Below are 25,798 nucleotides of genomic sequence, written 5' to 3' on the forward strand. Positions count from 1 at the left end.
AGTAAATTTTGTAACCCCAGTAAATTCACTGCCATCTGTCGACACACTTTAAAACTAAAAATGAAGATTTATAAAAATACGATAGAATGTATTTAAATATAGATAAATAATTTTTTTTATTTGCATTAATTATTTTTATGATTTTGACCCATATTCTTTCACTGATATGCGTTAAAATTGTTAAATAACAAACGAAACCGTCAACGCCATCTATACGACTGTAGGCCAAAACTAGTAGCGCCCTCTGAACGAGAATCAAATTTTCGTGATTTTCGAGGCACGTTTTTTCCTTAGACTGTATCCATCTATTACGGAGTTATATCTATCTTTGCTACTATTCAATTAAAAAAAAAACCTTCATAGTGATATGTTTCCTTCAGGGCGGCGCATGGGGCGCGGACCTGGTGATCGAGATCCCGGGCTCTGGCGCCGGCGTGGCCGACCCGGGCGGGGAGTACCGGCTGGATTACCGGCCACCGCATGGGTCACCGGCACCAAACTTCACCGTCCCGGCCCGGGCCTCCACCATCAACTTTCAGGGGCTCCCGGGCACCAAATACCACTTCATGCTGTACTACTCCAATGCTACCTTCGCTGATCTGCTTACTTGGAATCAGACTATCATTACTGGTGGGTTTTAGAAACGAAATTCTATTACTTTTAGCGTTGGGCTAAAAATCTTAAGAGCCCGGTATCGATTTTAGTCGCAAAAATGTAAAATTTGATACATTTAGTCGGTGAAATCGTACACCTTTTGCTACGTAATAGCAATAACAAGTACTGATTTCTATTAGCATGTCTTCTCATCCTGCCGTTTAAAAGGTAATTTTTACTTGAAAACAGACTCACTAAATTAGTAATGTTTTTTTTTTCTGTTCGACGTTTAGGTAAACGCGCGTAAAGCACTGATTTACCCGGTCGGTCTTATTTGTAAAGTTCGTAAAATTTGGGCTACTAAAATGGTAATTTTGTATTACACAAACACATATCCTGTACTCACCTTTAATAGACTAAATTTTTGTTATTATGACTTCTTTGAAGTAGTGTAAATGAAAGTTAGACGAAATCAACTTCTCTGAAAATCGACCTTGTTTCAACGTAATTTTGATACTTAAACAATCTACAGCATTAGCTGAAACTGTTCTTATACGTCATTTTGTATAATTACCACCATAATTTTTTGATGAATTTTTAAAAACTGCCCCTTGTCAAATATTACTGGTGACGCACGCTCGCGACCTCATTATTGAAAGGCAGGATGAGAAGACGTGCCAATAGAAACCAATACTTGTTATTTAGATATTACGTAATAAAAGGTGTAAATAGAATTTCAATGACTAAATCTATCAATTTAACATTTTTGCTCTAAAATCGTTACCGGGCTCTTAAGCTGCCTGTTAGACTTTAATTGAAAACTGAGGAAGCTAAGCGCGAGAAATTTCGTGCACTGACCCGCCTGCTCCTATCTCTATCGCACTCGCGTAATTGTATTGCTGTACCGCTCGCACAGTGTCATTGACCGCCGCCATCATGGGCGGCACAACAATATAATTAAGAGCCCATCAGCGTTCTCACTAGCGCCAAGGCAATTATTTAACAGTGGCGCTAGTGAGCACGTTGATGGGCTCTTAAGCGAGTTCGGTATAATACCGGCGGTTAGGAAGAGGCGGGTACGAAATGTACGAAATTAGCCTCATGCATGAAGTTTATATTTGAACGAAATATGTTTTATTCGGATGTTTGTTACCGTTATATCATGTTACAAATGCATTTCCGTTTTTAAATTACCATTTAATTACTTAAAATTATAAATAAAAAGTACAAAAATTTGCCCGCGAAAAGCTAGTGAGCGAAACGCTCGAAACGCCACGTGACGTCACGCGTTCGACAGATTAGTGTCATTAGTAGCAAACGTCAGTTAGGCCGCCCAACGTGTGACGTCATCACGCTCTGTCGAATTCGCGCCAAAAATTATGAGCGTTTCAACCGCTCAAAAATTTTCAACAGTTTAAATATTTTTTAATAAAGTAATGTTAAGGTTTACAAAAGTATTTTTATCATTTCCGGTGTTCCAACGATATAAATTATGAATCCAAAAATAAAAATAAATTCATGCATGGAGCTAATTGTTCGTGTTTAGAAGGACTATAGTGTCCTTACACTCCTTACTTTAAGTATATGAATGACCATTTGACTGTGTCATTTAGCATCTGATTGTTCCCCGCAGCGCCGGAGCCGCCGACGAACCTGACGGTGTCGTTGTCGCGCAACAAGCAGGCTACCATCGCCTGGGCGCCGCCGTCGCACGGAGAATACACGGGCTTCCGCTTCAAGGTAAAACATACATATAGTAACTAAATTAACTTTCTTCGGGGTGTTTTTTCAATCCTTAGCCATTAGTTTGCGAGGTACTTATTGTGTGTTTTTGGTTTCATTAACCTCGAGGATGACAACACTTTTGTTACTCCAGAGAAGTTAGTTGCTCTCTTAATTTGCTAAATAAAACAGTTTTCATTTGTCATTTATAGTTTCTTAAGCGAGGTTTAGACTAGCAAGAACTTGCATGCAATTTTCATTACATTGCGGTATCTGATAAACATTTTGACTGCAGTTTACCTTAGTAGTCAGCATTGTAACGTAAATTGCATGCAAGTTCTTGCTAGTCTAAACCTCGCTTTACAATGAGCAAGCACATCAGGAATATAAAAACAAAAACAGGTCGTTCAACTTTTTACGTACAGGTAGTATAAAACTAATAAAAAAAACCGGCCAAGTGCGAGTCGGACTCGCGCACGAAGGGTTCCGTACCATTACGCAAAAAACGACAAAAAAATTAAGTTCGTTGTATGGGAGCCTCACTTAAATATTAATTTTATTCTTTTTAGTACATATTTGTTTTTATAGCGGCAACAGAAATTACAGAAATACAACATCTGTGAAAATTTCAACTGTCTAGCTATCACGGTTCATGAGATACATCCTGGTGACAGACGGACAGACAGACAGACAGCGGTCTTAGTAATAGGGTCCCGTACCCTTTGGGTACGGAACCCTAAAAAAAACTCCTAATTTGTTTTTAAACTGTTCATGGTTAGTGACAATACTCTACATGATTGGCCTACGAGGCTACGAATAAAAAAGAGAAAATATTTATCATTGAGCTATGTAAATGCCTGCCTAAGAAGCTATTTACGAAGATGCCATCACCCAGATATTCTAGATAGTGTCAAAAGTATAAGTTTGAGTAAGAGGTTTTCCCGCAAGTTGCGCAGTGGTTGAGTCAGACAGTCGGCGTCACCAAAATGATCGCCATTAGCGTTGCGAAACTGACCCCACTCACTGCCACAGTTTCATACTAACTTACTACGGTGACGCAACCCAAAGTGAGTCCTGGCCTCCGACACCAGATCACGCCATGCCTCTCGGTCTTGCGATAGCTCTCGCCAGTCGCCATGGCCGAGGTTGACAAGTCTTGAGCAACTCCGTCGTTTCAGCAGTACCTAGGGCGTCCAATCGGGCGTCTCCCATTTGGTTGTCCCTAGTACGCTTTATTCACGGCACGATCCTCATCATTCTCTCTAAGTGTCCGAGCCACTGAATCGGAGATGTTTTGTTCGGTCGGTCAATACCATAGATTTTGTTCATTCTTAAAATGTTACAAAGCTGGACAAAAATGTAGCCAAACGGTAGATGGTATTTGACTTATATACGAGTACGGTCAAGGAATTTGATTCCGTTACCACTTCGTACTTTGTCATTGTCACAGTGACAATACTGACAATAATACCTATGAGATCACTAGCGGCTTTCATATATTGATTGAACCGTTGGGTAGAGGAGAAGAGAAAAAAAACCGTACATTACACAATTTTTAACAATGTATTTGTTATGTGAAACGTGAGTGAAATGTTATTAAACTAAATCTCGTTCAAACCAATTTTCGGTAGAAGTTTACATCATGTAGTTTTTTTAGTTTTATCATTTTCTTATTTTAGAAGTTACAGGGGGGGGACACACATTTTACCACTTTGGAAGTGTCTCTCGTGCAAAGTATTCAGTTTAGAAAAAAATGATATTAGAAACCTCAATATCACTTTTGAAGACCTATCCATAGATACCCCATACGTATGGGTTTGATGAAAAAAATTTTTTTTGAGTTTCAGTTCTAAGTATGGGGGACCCCTCAAAATTTAATGTTTTTTTTTTCTATTTTTGTGTTAAAATCTTAATGCGGTTCACAGAATACATCTACTTACCAAGTTTCAACAGTATAGTTCTTATAGTCTGAAAAAAGTGGCTGTGACATACGGATGGACAGACAGGCTCATCTTTGACCGGTTGGTCGAAAAGTAAACATTGGTGCGTCACTTCTCTTCAAAATTGTACTTAATAACGTACTTATTTGCAGTAGTAACCATGTAAAATTTACGTTAAACATTATAAAACAGACAGTGGTATATGCAGATACAAGTGATTTGTGACGAAAACACATATATTTAAGAATTTAAATAATAAGTGTCTTCGTTGAGTGGTCGGGTAGAACTACCGCGCGTCAAATATTAAAGCGCCGGGCGGAAAGGACTGCAAGCGATTATAGTAGATTGTTAACCAAGAGTTGAAAGGCACCCATTTCTGTCGAGGTAGTTTGGCGCTCGAACGCAGTGAGAGCGCCAATAGTCCGAGATGGAAATAGTGCCTTTCACTCGAGTTAAACACTCTACTTTTCATATCGAATGCGAGGAAACAAAACAAAACAAGACAATTTTGCAAAATCAGTAACTAAAGTACCTAATAGACCTGCGGCCATTATTTTTTTCCTAAGGACTTACTTGCAATCGGAGACTTTTCACGTGTGAAGATAAATAACCCCTAGCGAAAAATATTTAGATTGCAATATTTACGGAAACACACATATCTTATCAAACTGCAGTAATTTTAAAATGATTTGGTTAATTTAGTATCAAAATCAGCGGGATTGCCTCTTACTTTTTTATTTTTTACTTTTTCGTTGTAAAACTCCTAATAGTCAATGGCATCCCACTCATTTAGCCAACATAATAAAAGTATATAAAGAAATTTAAATATTAAATAACAATTTAATGAATAAAATAAGCAAATTTTATCTTATATTTAATTTTATTTTCACGAATATAGTGATAATGACTTTAAAAACCCATTTAATATCGTACAAACGTTTAACTGTGGCTGTATAAGATACTGCCTTTGCTCATTTACGCAAGTGTATGGTTTAAAAAAATATTTTTGGTGTATTCCTTTTGGTTCCCGCCTTATGATATCGAGTAAATACAATTCAACAAAATAAATCAAGAATAATTTATTTCAACAATTTATATAACATACATCATTTTTTTACATCATTTTACATATTTATACATCATTTTTCAATTTTTTCAATGCGGGACCGTAAAATTAGAACAATTTCCAATTGTTCCAGGCGGGGAAAAAAAGACACTATTTTTCAATTTTGTTTCTCGTGTTGCTCGTGGGACGGGGACGAAGAGGAGTACAACACTTTTCTGCACTAGAGCAGAAACGTATCACTTTCTGCGCACTTTTTAGAACAACAACGACCCACTTTCAGAGCATGAGACATGAAAAAGAACTAGTTTGTGTATTTTTCAAAATTTTAGACCTAGTAGTTTCGGAGTGAAAGGAGGGGGGGGACAGTCATTTTTTGGCTATTTTCTTAAATAACTTTGTTTAATGAAAAAATATCCAAATCTGGTTCCATTCATTCCCCTAGTAACATTTACATATACTACCCTTTTTGTTAATAAAAGTCAAATGAGGGTGGATGAGAAAAATCCGATTTGAAGTTAGTGATTAAGCAAAATTGTTCTCTCGCTGTTTTCTTTTAATAAATTTTTGGGTTTTAAAGTGTAGTTTTAACATGTTTGGTCCTTCTAGAACTGGATTGTGAAAGTGTAATAAGTGCAAAAAACAATAGTGTAAAAGGCTAAGTGCTAATTACTGCGAGTCGGTAAGATTAGACTGTAAAGATTAACTTTGATTTCGTGCGCCAGTGAGGTTAAAAACCTTTATGAACTATTTCACTAATTATTAAGACATTTAAGCAGTGCTAAATGAGTTTTGGACTTCCGATACGTGGACAATATTACTTGCGAATAATATTTATAAAGTGATTTGGACTAATACAATTTCATTACGTGAACATTTGTGATTATAAACTTTGGTCATTTTAAACTGCATATTTATTGACTATTTCGCCCGGTATAGATAACAAGTGATTTAACTTTACGTAAATTGTATTCGAGGATATACGGGAAAGTGGACTTTGGACATATTTTGTTGTGAATTCGTAATATAAACGTAAACAATGGCTCAACTTTGTGAATCACAAAAAACATTATCGGAACGTATTTCTAAGTTACAAAGTAATACTAAAAAGACGTCTAAATCAAGATATACACATGGTTATTTACAAGCACGCTTAGAAACATTAGAAAATTATTGGTCTAAGTATCAAAATCAATATGAAATGATTAAATCATCGGTTACGAAAACTGAACTGGAGCAATTAGAATTTAATGCCGAAAGTCTGTACGAGACAACTGAAGACATATACCTGGAATTTAAGGGATTATTAAAGGATCATTTGTTAGAATTTACGAAAGGTCAAGGTCAACCACAATCAAATAGTATGTATAGTTGCACAACAAATGATAACGAGACCACTCCGATTAGAACTAAATTACCACCTTTATCGATTCCTAAGTTCGCCGGTAATTATAACGATTGGACAAGTTATAAAGATTTATTTAAGGCTCTCGTGCATGACAACGTGCATCTAACAACAATTGAAAAACATCATTATTTAAAAACTAGTTTGTCGGGAGAGGCTGAACAACTTCTAAAACATTTTGCACTCACGGAGGCTAATTACGATAAGGCTTGGAGCACACTTGAGAGTAGATACAATAACAAACGTATGATTGTCACTACAATAATTAGCCGCCTTTTAAATCAAAAGAAGATGAACACAGAATGTTTTAAAAGCTTAAAGGAAATTTTAGATACTACGATGGAATGTTTGAATTCTCTCGACAACCTCGGCGTTGATACCTCCACTTGGGACGCAATTATCGTTCATTTAGTTGTATCCAAGTTGGACTTAGAAACACACAAACAATGGGAACAGTCACTTGGATCATCTCAAGATGTACCCACATTTACCGTTTTGTCATCATTTTTAGAAAACCGTTTCCGGTCTATGGAGATGGTAAATGTCACCCACAAAAAAGACCAACCGCAGAAAAAAGACTTAGTTAAAAATACTACAACCCAGAAACCCACAACTATGAAGTCATTTGTCACAGAAGTAAACAGCGAATGCACTTATTGCTCACAAAACCACTATATTTGTCACTGTAAGGAATTCGCCGCATTAGATGTTCCTCAACGTCAGGATTTTATTAAGAAGAATGGCATTTGCTTTAATTGCCTTGTAAAGGGTCACTCCGTTAATGCGTGTAGGCAGAGCACCTCCTGTAGAAAATGTAGTCGACGACACCACACTCTGTTGCACTTCACAAACCCTAACAAGAACACACCATCAGTGCCTGAAAGCGATGCAACAACACCCAGTACACCTGACACAAGCCAAACCACATCAACCGTAGTGTACAAGGCTGAGGTTGACAGCGACAGTGAAGAAGTTATTTTGGCAACCGCGCGAATTGCAGTAAAGTCGAGGAACGGCGATACGATAGTATTGAGAGCACTGATTGATCCGTGCTCGCAGTCAAACTTTGTTACTGAAGCGGCAGCTCAACTGCTTAATCTCGAGCGCACTTCAGTCAACGGAAAAATTACTGGCATATCACCTGTACCAATGACAACAAAGTCACAAGTTGAGTTGAACTTTCATGCCATGAGAAATGAATCACACATAATTACAGCTAAGGCGTACGTCCTTAGACGAATCAATTCGAGATTACCATCACAAGAGCTCCCATCAGATACCTGGCCTTCTTCTGAGATTTCAGATCTTGCGGATCCACACTTTCACAAGCCAGGATCTATCGACGTGCTATTAGGTGCAGTTGTATACGTACATATTATTCTGGATGGAGTTGTAAAACATAATGAGTCTCTGGTCGCTTTGAACTCACGATTGGGCTGGTTGGTAAGCGGCGAGGTTGCGCTGTCTGGCCATCAGTCACACAATGTTATTGTTATGCACACACAAGTCGAAGTTGATCAGTTACTACGTCAGTTTTGGGAGATCAATGAATATTCACAAAACGTAAAGCCTTTGTCACAACCGGAGATGCAGTGTGAAGAGCATTTTAAGAAAACTCACACTCGAAACACTGACGGTCGATATGAGGTTCGCCTACCCTTCAAGGACGAAGACGCTCCAAAGTTAGGTAACTCCAGACAACTTGCCTTGAAGCGCTTACATCAGATGGAGAATAAGTTTAAGCGCAGACCCGAATTTCACGAAGAATATTGCAAGTTCATGAAGCAATATGAGTCACTCGGTCACATGGAGGTCGTCCCTGAAACAGAAAAGAGGAATAGAGCTTATTACCTACCACATCATGCTGTTCTTCGTGCCTCGAGCCTCACTACAAAGCTGCGCGTAGTCTTCGACGGAAGCGCTAAACCTGTAGACGGAAACTCACTGAACGATGAGCTACTTATCGGCCCACCGCTGCAACAAGATATACGAGATTTAGTAACACGGTGGAGACAACATAAGTATTGTCTAGTCGCCGATATACAACAAATGTACCGACAGATACTTATCTCAAGGCAAGACACTGATTACCAGAGAATCTTGTGGCGCGAGTCATCGGAAGAGCCGATTAGAGAATATCGGTTACTTACCGTCACATATGGCAGTTCATCTGCTCCATATCTTGCCATAAGGACTGTTCATCAACTTGCAGAGGATGAACGTGGAGAGTTTCCTGAAGCTGAACTTTTAAAAACTGATCTCTATATGGACGACTTGATGACGGGCTCATCTACAGAAGAAGACACTCAACGGCTTCAATGTCGCTTAACTAAACTATTTAAACGTGGCGGTTTTCTTCTACATAAGTGGTCGTCTAATAGTGAAAAAGTTTTAAGTGAAATTCCCGATTCGCAAAAAGCATTACAAAGTTCAGTGAATATTAAAATGGATGATTCGGTGAAAGCTCTAGGCATAGCCTGGAAACCACAAAGCGATATATTTGAAATGGTAGTTAACTTACCTCATGACAACGACGTTGTTACAAAACGAAGTGTGCTATCTGCGATAGCAAAAACATTCGACCCTCTGGGTTGGCTAGCACCTTGCGTGATTGTGTTAAAAATGTTTATGCAGAAGTTGTGGCTAGCCGGCCTGGACTGGGACTGTGAACTCCCCGGAGACCTGAAAGCTGAATGGCAGACTTACCTGACTAATTTCGAACACATGCAGGCCATTCAGCTTCCACGTTGGTTAGGGATTACAACTAATGTGAAAATTGAATTGCACGGCTTTTGTGACGCCTCTTGCGCCGCCTACGCTGCGGTTATTTACATCAGAGTCATCACGGACAATGAGATAAAAGTAAGCCTGGTCGCAGCCAAAACAAAGGTCGCTCCCGTGAAACAGGTCTCATTGCCACGTCTTGAACTTTGCGGGGCAGTCCTATTGTCTAAATTGATCCCAACTGTGAAATCTAGTCTAAATATTGATGATAATTGTGTGTTTGCTTGGACAGACTCCACAATAGTTTTGGCTTGGTTGCGTAAAACTCCAAATACTTGGAAGCCATTCGTTGGTAATCGCACTACCGAAATCTTGAATGTTACGAATAGTAGTCAATGGCATCATGTTAAGTCTGCGGATAACGCCGCGGACTGCGCCTCACGCGGTATCAGTCCTGACGAACTGATGCAGTCACAACTATGGTGGGAAGGTCCAGCCTTTCTTCGCGAGTCTGTTGAGATTTGTTATCCTAATTTTACTATACCCGAAACAACACTCGAAGCAAAACCGAAAGCAAAAGTTAGTTACTTATGCACCTCTGAACCCAATGAATGTACCATGTACCTCAATAGATACTCAAGTCTACTTAGGCTTATACGTGTGACAGCCTATTGCTTTCGATTTATTCGGCTATGCAAAGATAAGGTTCTTAAAACGAACGATAACATGCAACCGACATACCTGACTACTTATGAAATAAAAAATGCATTAAAAACCTGTATTAGAATGTCACAGTCTGTTCACTTTGAAAGTGAAATAGGATTGCTCTCACAGAGCAAACCTATCCCAAAAAATAGTAACATTCGCTCTTTGAATCCAATCCTAGACAATGATAAAATTATTAGAGTTGGTGGACGTCTTGTAAATGCTCAAATACCACCTGATATGAAGTCTCCTACAATTTTACATCACAAGTGTAACTTAGCAAAGCTGATTGTAATCGATGCTCATTTGAGAACACTACATGGTAGAAATTCACTAACATTGAATCTTGTTCACCAAAAATATTGGATTCTAAGAGCGAAAAACTTGGTAAAAAAGATTTTAGGATTATGTAAACCTTGTTTTATCCAAACTGCCCAAACTATGACTCCGTTGATGGGTAATTTACCACAGTGCAGAGTCAATCCGTCACGCCCGTTTTTAACCAGCGGCGTAGACTTTTGTGGTCCCTTTACGCTGAAACTGTACTCTGGTAGATGCACCAAAACTTGTAAAGCTTACATAAGTGTATTTTTGTGTATGGTTACAAAGGCTATTCACCTCGAGCTGGTTAGTTCTCTATCCAGTGCTGCGTTTTTAGCAGCCTTCAAACGTTTTACTGCTCGACGTGGGCATTGTAAAGACATCTGGAGTGATTGTGGGACTAATTTCGTAGGCGCGTCAAAAGAATTAGACCTTGCGTTCAAAAACAGCAAATCTAATGTCGTTGAAGAAATTGCCCAACTGCTGGCTAACGACAGCACAACATGGCATTTCATCCCCCCTGGTGCTCCTCACTTTGGAGGATTGTGGGAGGCAGGAGTTAAGTCCGTAAAAGGACATTTGAAACGCGTCGTAGGTGAATCCTGCTTAACATTCGAAGAGTTTTGCACTCTGACCACACAGGTCGAGGCTTGTGTCAACTCTCGGCCTCTTACGTTAATTAGTTCTACCGTTGATGAACTCCCGTTGACTCCTGGTCATTTTTTGATCGGCGAGGCCCCGGTTACTATCCCTGAAGAATGTATCGTGGATACTCGACCTGACTATTTAAACCGATGGCAAAAGGTGCAACGTATGGTACAAAGTCTGTGGCGACGTTGGCAATCTGAGTACCTTACTATGTTGCAACATCGATACAAATGGTCCCAGAATCACCCCGACATAAATGTTGGTACGGTTGTCTTAGTGAAAGATGATCGTTTACCTCCGGGTAAATGGCTTTTGGGACGAATTGTGGCGAAGCACCCGGGAGCAGACGGCGTAACGCGTGTAGTCTCCTTACAATTTAAGGATCGTGTGTTTAAGAGACCAGTTACTAAACTGTGCCCTCTGCCTCTAGCTGCTTCAGACCCTTAGTTAAGTTATAGTTTATAGTCTTGTTTTGTAGATCCTCACTCTATTTAAGTTAAAGTTAAGATGTTTGTGTTCTCCACGGTTTAAAGGACCCATATAGTCCTTGGGCCGCGGCATGTTTAATGAAAAAATATCCAAATCTGGTTCCATTCATTCCCCTAGTAACATTTACATATACTACCCTTTTTGTTAATAAAAGTCAAATGAGGGTGGATGAGAAAAATCCGATTTGAAGTTAGTGATTAAGCAAAATTGTTCTCTCGCTGTTTTCTTTTAATAAATTTTTGGGTTTTAAAGTGTAGTTTTAACAAACTTCTAAACTATTTATTTTAAAATTACAAAAAAAAAATTGAGATTCCCAAAATGAGCTCTGTCATTTGAAATAAAATGAAATGAAATGAAAAATGCTTTTTAATACAGTTGCTCAAAAAGTGCTACTTTTCGTGGCTGTTTAGCGTGCGGAAAGTTGGTTTTCGCGAACTAGTGCTTTTTACTTTTCCAATTTTTTTAAACTAACTTGTTCCAATTCATGACTACTTATTGATGAGTGTTAATATTAGTTTCCTTTAAACGTCGTAATCAACATAAAAACCTACTGTTAATGTAAGAATACGAAAAATGTGCATATTTCATATTTTATTACTTACCTCTTCATAGAAGAGGCGTATTTTCTTACTGCAAGAATGTTTTAAGTTTCCAAAGGCAACATTCGATATTGTTTTTATAAATATACGATACACAAATAATCGTAAATAACGATATTTAGGTAATAATAGTACAATGTTTTAATATTTACAATTGTTTCTGTCTTATAGAACATGCATTTGGAAAAAAAACTTTCATTCAAGTGGGTCCAATAATAATAACAAAATCTATTCTAGTCGAATAAAAGCTAGAAAAACACCTCTTCATAATGTCAATGATGTCAGTGTCACAGAATTAATAATATAAAAGTTTCTAATTCCATTCCTTACTTGTTGCTTTTCTTATTTTTTCGCAACTGTATTAAAAAACGTCGTTCGATACACGTGCGGATATGTCATTCTTCACTCGTCCCGAGTCTCGGTACTCGTGAAGTAATGACATACTTTCCGCACTAGCATCGAAATGTACTATTATTGCTTTGTTTAATATGTAACACGATATAGTTTGAAAAACTTTATATTTTTAAATTCTCATTTACCCCCCAAAAGTGGCCCCTATTGACTGACAACGAAGGTGGACAAATTTGGTTTTCGTACTGGAAGAATTCCTTCAGATCAAGCTGCCTTTAGAGTTTTGAATGATTCACGGTTAGTTTCACTAGACTAGAATAATACAAAAGGTAATCACGGTCTATATCCCGGTCAATATAAGTCAAGCTGCCTTTCTCTGGCCTGGCCACTATAAAAAGACGGGAAAATAGGAGTACGTCAACTTTTAAGTTTTTGATTTTGTCAGTTGTCAGGTGTGTACCTACATATTAATCTTAGTATAAAGTAACCCTAGATTTCTCCTATCGATTCTGAACAAACTGTTTTTAGGTTTTCAGTGGGTCATGAAACACCGTGTATATTTTAGATGCTCACAACGAGCTCTTTCATTTGATATGTAACACGATATAGTTGAAAAAACTTTATTTATAATTTTCTCATTTACCCCCCAGAAGTGGCCCCCATGTTTAAAATTAATTTGTTTACGTTACATGTCCATCTTTGGGTCACAAACTTACATATGTGCACCAAATTTCAACTTAATTGGTCCAGTAGTTTCGTAGTTTTTTTCCTTTTGAGGTACGGAACCCTAACAACTTAAATATCACATGCAGTGCATGGTGCAGTATAATTATTAATTAGGTATCTATATACGGGTCACGTCTGCCGCATGCATGCATAGGTGGGCTAGTATAGCCACCAAGTGGATGGCGCAAAATAAGCGCGGGCGTGGCAGGCCCAGACGGAGATGGCGGGACGACAAGACGCCTCATTAGTAACTGCCCGTAAAAGCTCAACAACGGGAGTCGTGGAAATCAAGCCCAGTAGTGGGACACACCGGCCAAGTGCGAGTCGGACTCGTATTTCAAGGGTTCCGTTCATTACACAATTTTTAACAATGTATTTTTTTATGTAAAACGAGTTTAAAAACCCGTAGGGTTGGATCAAAAACTAAGTAATTAAGTCGGACTCACGCTTGACTACACTACAATATTTGAGATTCCCAAAATGAGCTCTTTCAATTAATATGTAATACGATATAGTTTGAAAAACTTTATATTTTTAATTTTCTCATTTGTGACCCCCACAAGTGGCCACCCCACCCCACCCCCCAAAAGTGGCCCCCATGTTTAAAATTAATTTGTTTACGTTACATGTCCGTCTTTGGGTTACAAACTTACATACATATGTGTACCAAATTTCAACATAATTGGTCTAGTCGTTTTGGAGAAAATGGGCTGTGACAGACGGACAGACAGACAGACAGACGCACGAGTGATCCTATAATGGGTTTTATTTTTCGTATTGAGGTACGGAATCCTAAAAAAATATGTATATATATACATATCGTTTTTTTAGGGTTTGTATATACCTACTGCCTGAAGTTTCGTCTGCGTAGGTAGAATGATTTCCGTAACAAAAGAGGTAGACAGTGTTACTTTAGCGTTTACAGTATTAGTAGAGAATAAGGATTTTTGAAAGTCTTAAAAGTCTTGTACTAATCCGGAAATTGAACATTCACCCTGATTTTTAATTCATTTTTAATTTACTCGTTTATTTTATGAAGTAACAGACAGTCTACACATGTAGTATGACGTAAAATCATTTCCGCCATAAGGCCCAGACAGACATGTGTTTATAATGTATATGTAAAATGAGAAAAACGTGAGAAAGCATATGTTACCAGCTCATCGGGTTTAATATTGCATGGATATGGTAGCGACTTTTTTTCTAAGATGGTGTTTGATAAGTAGTTGTCGCTATAAGTAAATGCATTCAACACACAGGGCATATCTACTCCCACTTGAGTTTAGGGGCCTCCTCTAGTCCTGAAATTGGGGAAAGAGGGTACGCGTTTGCCACCGTGGACTTTAGGGTTATTAATAAACTGGTGAACAAGGCTTAAGCGAACTTATTGGATCTTTCTTTTGTACATAAACAACTCTTTTAGGAACCTTCCATTACATGCTTACTCGTACTCACAAAACTTGGCAAATGTCTGTTAAATTTTGTCCTTTCCTTTTATAGAGAAACGATAATCAACTACATATTCAGTTTGATAAATAACTCCGTTAATTTCTAAAATGCACAAGTTGTCAAGTATAAACTAAACCTGCCATTATTTACACCAAATATGTTTTAGTACGTATTGTTTATTGTTTTGTATTAGCCATTACGTTAGACTATGATTACAATTGCACGTGTGGTCTTATCGCGAGGATGCCCTGCAGTATATAATCCAAGTCACATTTTCGCCATTATGCTAGCACACTGGCGAAAACCTGTCTGTAAAGTATTATTCCTTTATCCTCGCAGCGAGATTCATTATCCGGCGGCATCTAGACTGTTTACCGAGTGCCGGATTTATCTTTTGTGTCGCCCAAGGCAACAAACTGCCATTGGCATTCAAAGCACAGACACATTACACCGGCACAAATGTTTTTATCTACATCTACATAATGAATAGCGTACAAAACAAGTATTGATTGGTGGTATTTTCCAATCAGCTGGAAATTCCCAGATATCTTTTGTTGGACTTTTAGGAATAATTTTATGCCAATAGCAGTGTTAATGAAAAAAAATATAATTACTACCTAAACTAGGTGATCAAAAAAAAAAATAATTACTACCTAAACTAGGTGATCAATCAATCATCAGGTATTTGAAGATTCTACTTACTGATAAAATACATAGGCAATTTTCGGGTTATTCGTTATATATATAATTTAAGGGAACGTGGGAACTGTTACCCAAGAAAGTTTTTCTTTTACAGTAGTTATTCTTAAGCATATCATTTTCTAAACGTTGTCCCGACATTTTGCCACGTCTTACTTAAGAATACTAATGTCTGCTCGTCAACTAAGTAATTCCAAGTATTCACACAGGGACTTACAAAAGCGATTGCCATTTGACCTTCCTACTCAAGAGGGGAAACTAGGCGTCATTAGAATTCACTTTCCTCGTGGTGTGTTCCATCACTGAAAGGCGAGTGGGTACTCTTTATAAAGTAAGGAATAATAGCGTTATACATGAAAAAATACATTTATGTTTGTTAAAAAACGACAATTTGCTAAATTTCATGAATAGGGATTTAAATATAGTAAGTATCAGAATCTCCAGTTTTATATCGAAAGAGATAGTTCAGACTGTAAGACTCTTACGCTTGCAGGTGATCCCGCTGACGGAGCGGGCGGAGGGCGGAGCCCGCAACATCACCGTGGAGGCGCCGGAGACACCGGGCGCCGGCTGGACGCACACGCTGAAGGAGCTGTCTCCCGGCGCCACCTACCAGCTGCACGCCTTCACGCTGCTGCATGACAAGGAGAGCGCGGCTTACGCCAGTCGGAACTTTACAACCAGTGAGTAGTATTCTCGAGTATCGAGTGCTGTATTCTCAATTTATTATCATCATCATCATCATCATCTAGCCGATTTCGGCCACAGCGACTGCGTTCTACCGCTGAGAGCGTCGCTGGTGCGCTCTCAGGTGACTGACATAGCCAATTCCGAATGTGCGACCACACTCGCTGGAGTTCTGCACCCCTCCGACATAATTGTAAAGTAAGGCCACAGGTGGCCTGGCCTTCTGCTCGTCGAGTTTGTGCGCCGCCTAGCTTCAAACTGACGCACCTGCGTCTGCACAATATGCCTCCAACGTGGACGGTTACTGGCTAGACTCTTCCATGTTGTTGGCTCTATATGAGCTCTCTTCATATGCCGCTTGAACACATATCTTTGAACCGCAAGAACTGGCCGCCTTGCTTATCGCTTTCCATTTGTAGTTCGCAGTAGAAGATGCGTTTCGCGACTCGGTCCTATTAGAGTTATTATTGCTTACGTATAGAGAAGCCATACCAATTAATGAAATTGTCGCAATCGCAACCTGTAGGCGAGGGAAGTTGGGCGTGAATCACGCGTCCAAAACATCGTAAACGCCGTGAAATTTACGCTCACGCTCCGCTTCCATAGTTTGTTGTCGGCCGGCAACAACTCATGGCGCAAAATACTGGTTCTCTGTGTCGGTTCTATACTTAATACTTATAGTCTGTACTTTTAGGAATTTAAAAAAATGTAAACAACCCATTAAAAGGGTTTTTTATAAGAAAATTAAAAAGTGGCAACACTGTAGTGACGTCTCTTTCAAATCAAATTAAGAAAAACGGGGAGCGGAAAGAAGTCGCGGGATGAGGCTTGTTTGAAATAAAACTCGTATTTTTATCGGTAATTTTGGTTGTTAGCTGATGTTCAAACATTTGAGCCTAATTAAAAATTTACAATTTAACAATGCAATTTCCGGTTTTTTTTTTATGATAAGGAGACTTTTACTATAGAATTACATTTTCTGTCTGAGACGCAAATTGTATGCTATTAAACTATTTCTCTCCTCCGGAAACTATTGCAAATTGAGTGATAATTACGCGTGTCGCTAATAACCGACGTGTGTGATGCGCTGTCACCGTGAACTAACAGCACATTGGCCATTGGTGGCCCTTGTTCCTTTGCAATGGTGTGGACAAGCTTTGCTTAGTTTGGGGCTAGGTCGATCTGTGTAAGATTGTCTCCTAATATGTAATTACAAGCATATATGCATCTCTTTTCGGCACATTATCTAATTCGTAAGGAAGTAAAGTACGGGTATACCTATTTGCGAAGCATTTTTGCCCGACTTCTATGCTTTAGTCATTATTCTGAGCATGTTACACTCTCAAAACAAATATTTGAATGGATTGGATACCTTACATACATTGGATATAGGTTTGAGTTCAATTCAATCTCAAGTCAGAACAAAGGTCACGTGGTACATTTTTTCAAATTAACTTTTTAGTACTTTTTCGGGAAAAAATCAAAAAACTAAGAGCTTATTGCAAATCTGTAGCATGAGACGAATCTAATGACATATCATTTATCAAAATCGGACCATAACTGTAGATCTGATGGGATGAACAAAAATCGGCCTCGCGTAATATATATATAGATTTATAACAAATTTCGCAAATAGTCAGTAAACAGGAGCATGGTCCCGCATGGATATGCACAACACGCGTTGCACCGCGACCGTCGATTTTCACCGCGAATGCTGTCCGTCAAGAAAGCGGAACACGCTTCGCTCGAGTATGACATATGCCTTCGAGTTTACCGCCTCACCACGCGCCGCCGCGGTGACGTCGGTTGCGTCACTCGCGGATAATCGAACCAGGCCAAAGTGAATGGGTAGATTTAGATTCAATTATCTTGATGTCGATTGCACCTACTATCAGTACCATCCACGGCGATTAACGCATACATAGGGAATTCATTGAAAACAGTCGAGTAATATTTGCGGATTGGATATTGCGTTAAAATTAGCTTGTAGGTCAGTGTGCTGACCATGAATAATGACGATGACGTTACCGCCACTTCCTTCCTTTCCGCCCGTGTTAGTGACGTTAGCGTTGTTCAGTTGTGTTGTGTTGCGCGTCCTTGTGGATTGTTGGCTTTCAATATACTAGCATTCAAAAATTCTCAATTTTTGAACGCCTTAAGTAGGACTCATTCTTTCAAACCTTTTAAAACGATTGAATAGTAGATTGTTAAATTTGTTACGCAAGGGATGGAAGGTACCTCGTTTTGACGACATTATTTAACTTACTCTTTATTCTCACTCCGTTCGAGCGCTAATTAGTTATTTGTGCTGTTGATTTTGAGTCCCGAGAAAGTGAAAGATTCTATAATTGAATCACGAGCGAAGCGAGTGATTCTAAGTTAGAATCTTGAGCGTAGCGAGGGACTCAAAAACACGAGATGTAAAATAACTTTGCTCTCGTGTGACACATATAATTTTTCACCTCAGTAGTGAGAACATATTAAAGGTTAAAATGTATTTCGAATTACACATAATACAGAGAAACAAAAAAAACGAATTTGTAATAGAAGTATGAAGTGGCAGTTCATGGCCTTCACTAAAGTAAAAAGCTACTTTGTTTCACTCCCTAGAGTGAGGAAAGTAGGCTTGTTCGAGCTGCTGAGGTGAAAACAATATAGTTTGATAAAAGTCAACGGAATATGGATCGAAAAAAATTCAAGAAAATATTTTTTATTTACTTATAGTAAAACCAGAATGCTGCGCGAGGCCATTGAGATTAAGAAATATCCAAACTTTAATAGGAAAGATGACTTTTCTCTACTACCAGCTTGGGATCCTGTAGTCCATCTGATAAAGGAGCAAGCGAGACATAGACTGTGAGACCTTAGTGTTGGATGATGCTGGACATTCTGATGTTTTGAAAAGATGTGTCCCGCCGAGTTTGTTGCCGGTCCCATATTGGGATACCCTCCTACAATTTAGGAGGGAATTAAATCTTCTCGGGTCCGTGGTGTAGGGTTGGAGCCGGCGTAGTTTTTATCGCGTATATATATATATCTTTACTTGGAAATAATTGTAGTGTATAACTAGCCTTATGAACCGATTTTGCATGTACAACCAGCCTTAAAGTTTGTAGTCTATGATTGTTCATTATTTTAGTATGTGGGTATTTTTGCACTTTGTAATTTTTCCTCAGTCACCCGTTGACCACGAACGCTGTAAAAAGTTCGAAACGTCGGGATGTATTATAAATTCAATATACGCGATATAATCCGTTTTCATAGTTTTATTTCATGAGTAACTATCGCGGTAACCGAAGACAATATTATAGTAAAACCACTAAAACCAGCATTTATGGTAGGACGAGTATGGCCAGTGAGGGCAGTGAGCACGCTGCACGTGAATAAATTATATATAAGTATGTTTACATACAACATGAATTAAAACAGATATTGCATCATCGTTCCTTCACCGGCCCGGCCCTCAGACTATCTGTCCGTCGGACGATATCGGCCTGTCAGTTGTTCGGAACTGTCAAATTTTTGTTCTAACTGACAGGCCGATATCGTCCGGCAGACTGATAGGCCCCTTAGCCCCTTTCACATGAGAGGAAAAGAGAAAAATGAGGTTCTGTTATAAAATTGATAACGATAACTAAGAAAACATATTTTTGTACATTTTGACTCCGTAGTTCGGTCTTTTCGTTCGATACAAAATTACACGTTCCGTTGTTGTTTGTAAAATTAAAATTTAACTAAATTTAGCGGCGCGTCAAAGCCTATTGTCTCCTTCATGGTTCGTTAGGGCGACATTGGTCGCTCGGTGACATCACTTGTCATAACAACCACGCAATGCCATCCATACCACTTGTCTCAATTAATATTTCGTGTATCTTTCGAATATTTGGACTAATTAAGATGTAGTGCATAATTGTTGTCCATCGTATTTGCACGGATACGTTTGTATTTGTTATGCTACTTCAGTCAACCTCAGTACTTTTTGTACCGAGACTGACTGACATAACAAAATACGGTCCTACGTTTCCGTGAAAGGATGGAAAAAATTAATTATGCACTACATGTACCTATAACAAGTTTTTTGTTAAAATGTTATTTTTTGATACAAACTTTTATTGCCGACTGATTGTATTTCAACGATCAACTATCTAGTGAACGATTCTAACAATCCTAAAACATGGAGGCTTAGGTATTCTAATAATTGTTATAACAGGTTATAAATTTGACCTGACCTGCTAGCATGAGTTGCGTACTCGCGCGCGACTTTTTTTTATGATATAGGAGGCAAATGAGCAGACGGATCACCTGATGGTAAGCGATCACCGCCGCCCTTGGACACCCGCAACACCAGAGGGTTTGACTCCATACATCTAGCGATTCTAGCGCGACTTCAAGTATGGACTCGCGCGCGAGAACGCAACTCATGCTAGACATGGAAGTATATTCTAATTGTAATAACAGGTTATGAATTTGATCTGGATTTGGTATGGATATGACGTCAGTGTCAAAAGTGACATTTCTTCAACCTGAAATGTCACTTTTGACACGATAGATCATATCTATAACGCACCCAGACCAAATACATAACCTGTTACTACAATCAGACTTATAAACTTCCAGGTTTTTGTCAAGACACGTACGAGTATCTCTTTTTGTAAAGCTATTAGAAAATGGTAGATAGTTTTGACGCGTAGTCTAATCTATTATTGATGCTGACTGTAAAAAAAAAAACTAAAATATACGATAGACAGTTAAAATTACTTCATAGCTGGTATGCGTTTATTTGCAAATGTGACAGAACCAGGGCGCCCGCGCGCTTCGCTTTTGACATCACCTGCTAGAATAACGCGCAAATCGCGCAATATGTTTCCAAATCAAATGCCGACGGATACCACGCCAGTAGCTCTATAGGTACTCTTGGACTCCGGTCCACACGCTAGTGTGTAAGAGCTTTTACGCTGCGTAAAGTGCGTAAAGCGTCAAATTGCAATATTTCAATACAATATGACTTTATGTGACGCTATATGGAGCATTTATTCGTTCCTGTATTTGTATTTGGCAGTTTAAATTTAAATCTATTGTGCACAATGAAAACGAGATTAGATACGGCAAATTAACATAAAAAACTAAGCAACAACAGGCGGTCTTATCGCTAAAAAGTAATCTCTTTTAGACCACCCTCAGGTAGTAGAAATTACCGTATGGAAGAAATATAAGGGTATAGCAAAAGTAAATGGAGAACAAGAACAGAAAAACAAAAATGTGTAATAAATACATACATAAATATCATACATATACCGTCAACCGGGGTGAATAGGACCAAAACTTAAAATGTGATTTACCTGAAGTTTCTTAAAAATCCGGCCAAGTGCGAGTCGAACTTGCGTTCCAAGGATTCCGTACATTACACAATTTTTAACAATGTATTTTTTTTATGTGAAACGTGAGTGAAATGTCTTAAAAATCCGTAGGGGTCGGAAGGAATACCGCATTAGAGAATGATACCAAATGTTTTTGAATGTACTAATTTAAGTGGACTGGTATGGTTTACAATAAAAATATCTTTATATCAAATTCAAAACTATAAATTAAATGCAAAAAATCTAAATCATTTCAAACAAGGTTTTCCTACTCGAAGATAGTGCACAATCAGACAAACAGAATAATCACATATCTTTTGCGGGCAGCGGTCAGGTCAAACTTCAACTTCAAAGGTTGCTGTGAATGTTGTTCATACATAATGCGGGTTTGACCTGACCGCTGACCGCAGAATGCATCCAGTGTGGCAAATCCTTTAGGCTCTCTCCCCGAGGATTCCTAGCCAGCGGAGAACGTGCGAGCTCGGCTTACCGTCACCTTGGACCCGGAACTACCTCACCGCGTACGCGTAGCCTGTTACTCCTCCACACGCACAATGTAATTGGAACTAGTTGAAACTGATTTTAAATTCTAACACACCGAAAGGTGGCTTTATACTATTTTTAATGATTTAAAGATGCAGCTGCGTGCATTTAGTCAAGTTCAACGAAATGGTTAACGGTAGGAATTTTTCAAAATTTTAGACCCCGTAGTTTCGGAGATAAAAAGGGGGGGGGGGTTGAAATGGTCGCTTTTTGGCTATTTTCTTAAAAACAACGCAAACTAATTGTGTTTAGGGTTGTTAGAATTGTCTCGATGACTTTTAGTTGCCTGTGGGAAGATGTGCATGTCAGCGACAAAAGTTTGTACCAAAAATGAAATTTTTGCCAAAAACTTATTGAGTACACTAAGGAGCATACAGACCTCGTTAATATTTGCGTAGCGTAGACTAGTTTTAACAGCACGTTATTAATTACATTTAGCTTATAAATTTCAATTATCCAAGAGATGAAACCTAGACATTTAGAGCAAAGAAAACCGGTCACTTGTAGTAAAACTTACAGGCAAAGTGATTGATTCCTCTTCTTGGTAAATTAAATTTACAATATACATATTGTAAATATGATCAAACTTTTTTTAGGAGTTTTCCAGAACTGGTCTGTTACACTAAATAATCTATTGTCCGCATAGGGGAACTACATTCAGCAAAAAAACGTACCTACTCTTAGGTATTTTATCGTTTTTCACTTTTTTTCAATGCCTATCGACTCAGTTTTTATTAACGATCACAAAACAAGTTTTTAGGTACTTAGGTAGGTATAAGAAAATAAATCCCATAAAAGTAGGTACCTACTTACGGCGCTGCTTGCCACCAATAATATCCTATATGAGAAATTTCAACACCTACCTTCATATTTATTTCACTGTTTTAGAATAGAATAGAATAGAATAAATAGTTTACTTTTAAATAGTTCGTTGGTAGCAGTAGCCTTACTATGTTAATTTTCGTTCCGCGGCGGATTCGCGACGCGTGCTTGACTTTATTATGTGAGATGTGAGAGCGACAACGACATGCTTTGTTAAGATATCATTATGAGAGTAAATAATGTTTCTTTTAATAAGAATATATAGTAAAATACGATGGCAATGGCCTAACTAAAAAATACTACCGATTCAAAAAGGACATATATCTCAATATTTTCAGAACTTGTTAGGTTCCAACAGAAAATGAATGTAGAAAAACCGGCCAAGTGCGACTCGGACTCGCGCACTAAGGGTTCCGTACCATTACAAAAAAAAAAACCGCAAAAAAAAATCACGTTTGTTGTACGGGAGCCCCATTTAAATAATTATATTATTCTGTCTTTAGTATTTGTTGTTATAGCGGCAACAGAATACATCATCTGTAAAAATTTCTACTGTCTAGCTATCACGGTTCATGAGATACAGCCTGGTGACAGACGGACAGACGGACAGCGGAGTCTTAGTAATAGGGTCCCGTTTTTACCCTTTGGGTACGGAACCCTAAAAAGTAACAAAACCGCATTAGGCACATTTTTGGGCTGCTTATTAGGTACGTAGCTTTTGTGATCAAAGCATAAGCATTGCGATACAGCGAGGGGATTCCACAGGGGCCTATTCTAGAACAATATGAATATAAAAAATTTCAGTAGTCTGGGTCTGGGATCAGGGCTGTGAAGTTTTGTTTTTTAATTCTTTATTACTAATATTTCATGCGATTCGAATCTATTGTTTGGCAATACGTTTAAATAAATATGAATATACTTAGAACTAGGCTAATTTTTATTACAGTGCTACTTTTAATGTTTATTAATATATACGTTCTACGATTATATCGATTGAACGCCAGATTGTGATTAGAATTATAAACATTGATGCAATGTACTGATCAAAAAAATGGTCCTTCACAGTCTTTTTCCTTTATACTTTATAGAATAGGTTGTTATTAAGAGAGACGCGCATACGTGCGCTACATAACAGGCATTATTTCGTTTATTTTCCCTAAACAGATGTGCACTCGGAACTAAGGGAACTACGTCATAGGAAATGTAACTCCTTTTTTGTCCCATCATAACACGGCGTGGGAACGTTCGATCGCGAGATTCCTTGCATTTTTATTGTTTGTCATATGGTCATAGCCGTCATAGGATAGCATTTATAATCATTTATATTATCAAATCATGTGACGAGAATGGTATTCAGAATGGGAAGTAATGTGTGCTGTGTGTGTGTGGCTGATCATTAGCCATTTTTAAAACTGATCTGCAAAAAAAATAGCCATTAAATCATTTGGGCAGCATACAAATATGTTGCCGGCAATAAATAAAAATCGAGCTGCAACTATTGTTCAGCAAATAATTCACAAACGGTCAACATTATAACCAATATCCATCTGCTTAATAAATAGTTGAGCTGCAAAATTATTATTTGGTCAGCAAGATCGATGATTATTAGCAGTCACATTCACATGGCTGACCAAATATATATTTTTGTTCATCAAAATAGGAATATTTTGCAGATCGATTAAATAACACCCATTAAGAAAGAATGTGGAGGGAGGTACGAGGAGAGGAAAAACGAGGAAAAGGTGGATGGACTGTGTGAGAGATGATATGAAACGAACGCAAGTGAATGATGAGATGACGGGTGACAGAGAGGTATGTAAAAAAAGACATGCTGCGCCGACCCCAAGTGAATGGGACAAGGGCAAGCGAATGATGATAGTTTTTATATAACTATAAGTACATGATTGAATTATTTTGTCATAGTTACTGATTGTTTTTTTTTTTTATAGCGTCACGCCCCATTTTAAGAATTACATCACTTCTGCATATTAATGATTCCTCTCCAGGTATATTTAAAGTATTATATTCATTCCTATCACGTCATAATATAAAACTTTAATTTATTATACTTTACCTTTCCCTGATCCATCCAAAATTCCGTCTTATCCGTTATACTGTAATCCTTTAATTCCGTTTCCCCGTTTTACTCGTTTGGCTGAATGCGCCAGGAGCGCGATGCCATTAAAAAAAAGATAAAAAAAATTACAAATTAAGAACAATCGAAACATAATTAATGGTCGCAGTAGTCAAATGGTGATAGTTTTGCAACTTACGTTTAATAACTGTATTCTTTATTAAATGAAACAATGTATGCTAATATGCTTCCGTGACTAATTGCAATGCTAATTTATCGCTGATGTGTGTAATGTAGATAGTGTTGTATTTTTTGCTAGTCCTAATACTCCTTTTATTAACGGCAAATGACCTTTGTGCTTACTGCTGAGCCTAAACGTTAGTGTACAGATTCAGGTTTTATAAAAATATTGATGTCTCCCCATACTACGTGACGCTGTACATAGCCTACGGAGAAAACCAAGGCCTGACAGTATTGAACGAAATTGTTTTGAATCTTATCGATAGAAACGCTCCGCAAGCCTTGCGATCTCTGGTGGATACCCTTATATACTGCAACGTGTCATATGTAAAAAAAAACCGGCCAAGTGCGAGTCGGACTTGCGCACCGAGGGTTCCGTACTTTTTAGTATTTGTTGTTATAGCGGCAACAGAAATACATTATCTGTAAAAATTTCAACTGTCTAGCTATCACGTTTAGTGAGATACAGCCTGGTGACAGATAAACGGATAGACGGACAGCGGAGTCTTAGTAATAGGGTCCCGTTTTTACCCTTTGGGTACGGAACCCTAAAAACACCGGGTTGCACTCCGGGAGTGCCGGCAGGAGTGAAAACTTGAATATTGTATTTTAGTACATAAATGATAGTACTTTTATACTG

At 38.3% G+C, this 25,798-nt stretch overlaps 1 protein-coding gene across 1 annotated transcript in view; it reads left to right on the forward strand.

Annotated features, from left to right (window-relative positions):
• Window positions 1–25,798, forward strand: part of LOC134741557 (tyrosine-protein phosphatase 10D-like) — a 71,454-nt gene that overhangs the window by 5,531 nt on the left and 40,125 nt on the right. The window contains exons 2-4 of the mRNA XM_063674383.1: window positions 381–630; window positions 2,228–2,334; window positions 15,929–16,118. Coding sequence (XP_063530453.1) covers window positions 381–630; window positions 2,228–2,334; window positions 15,929–16,118 — 547 coding nt within the window. The remainder of the gene's footprint in view (window positions 1–380; window positions 631–2,227; window positions 2,335–15,928; window positions 16,119–25,798) is intronic.

Source organism: Cydia strobilella, chromosome 5 (genome assembly GCF_947568885.1).
Source record: "Cydia strobilella chromosome 5, ilCydStro3.1, whole genome shotgun sequence".
Classification (NCBI taxonomy): Eukaryota; Metazoa; Arthropoda; class Insecta; order Lepidoptera; family Tortricidae; genus Cydia; species Cydia strobilella.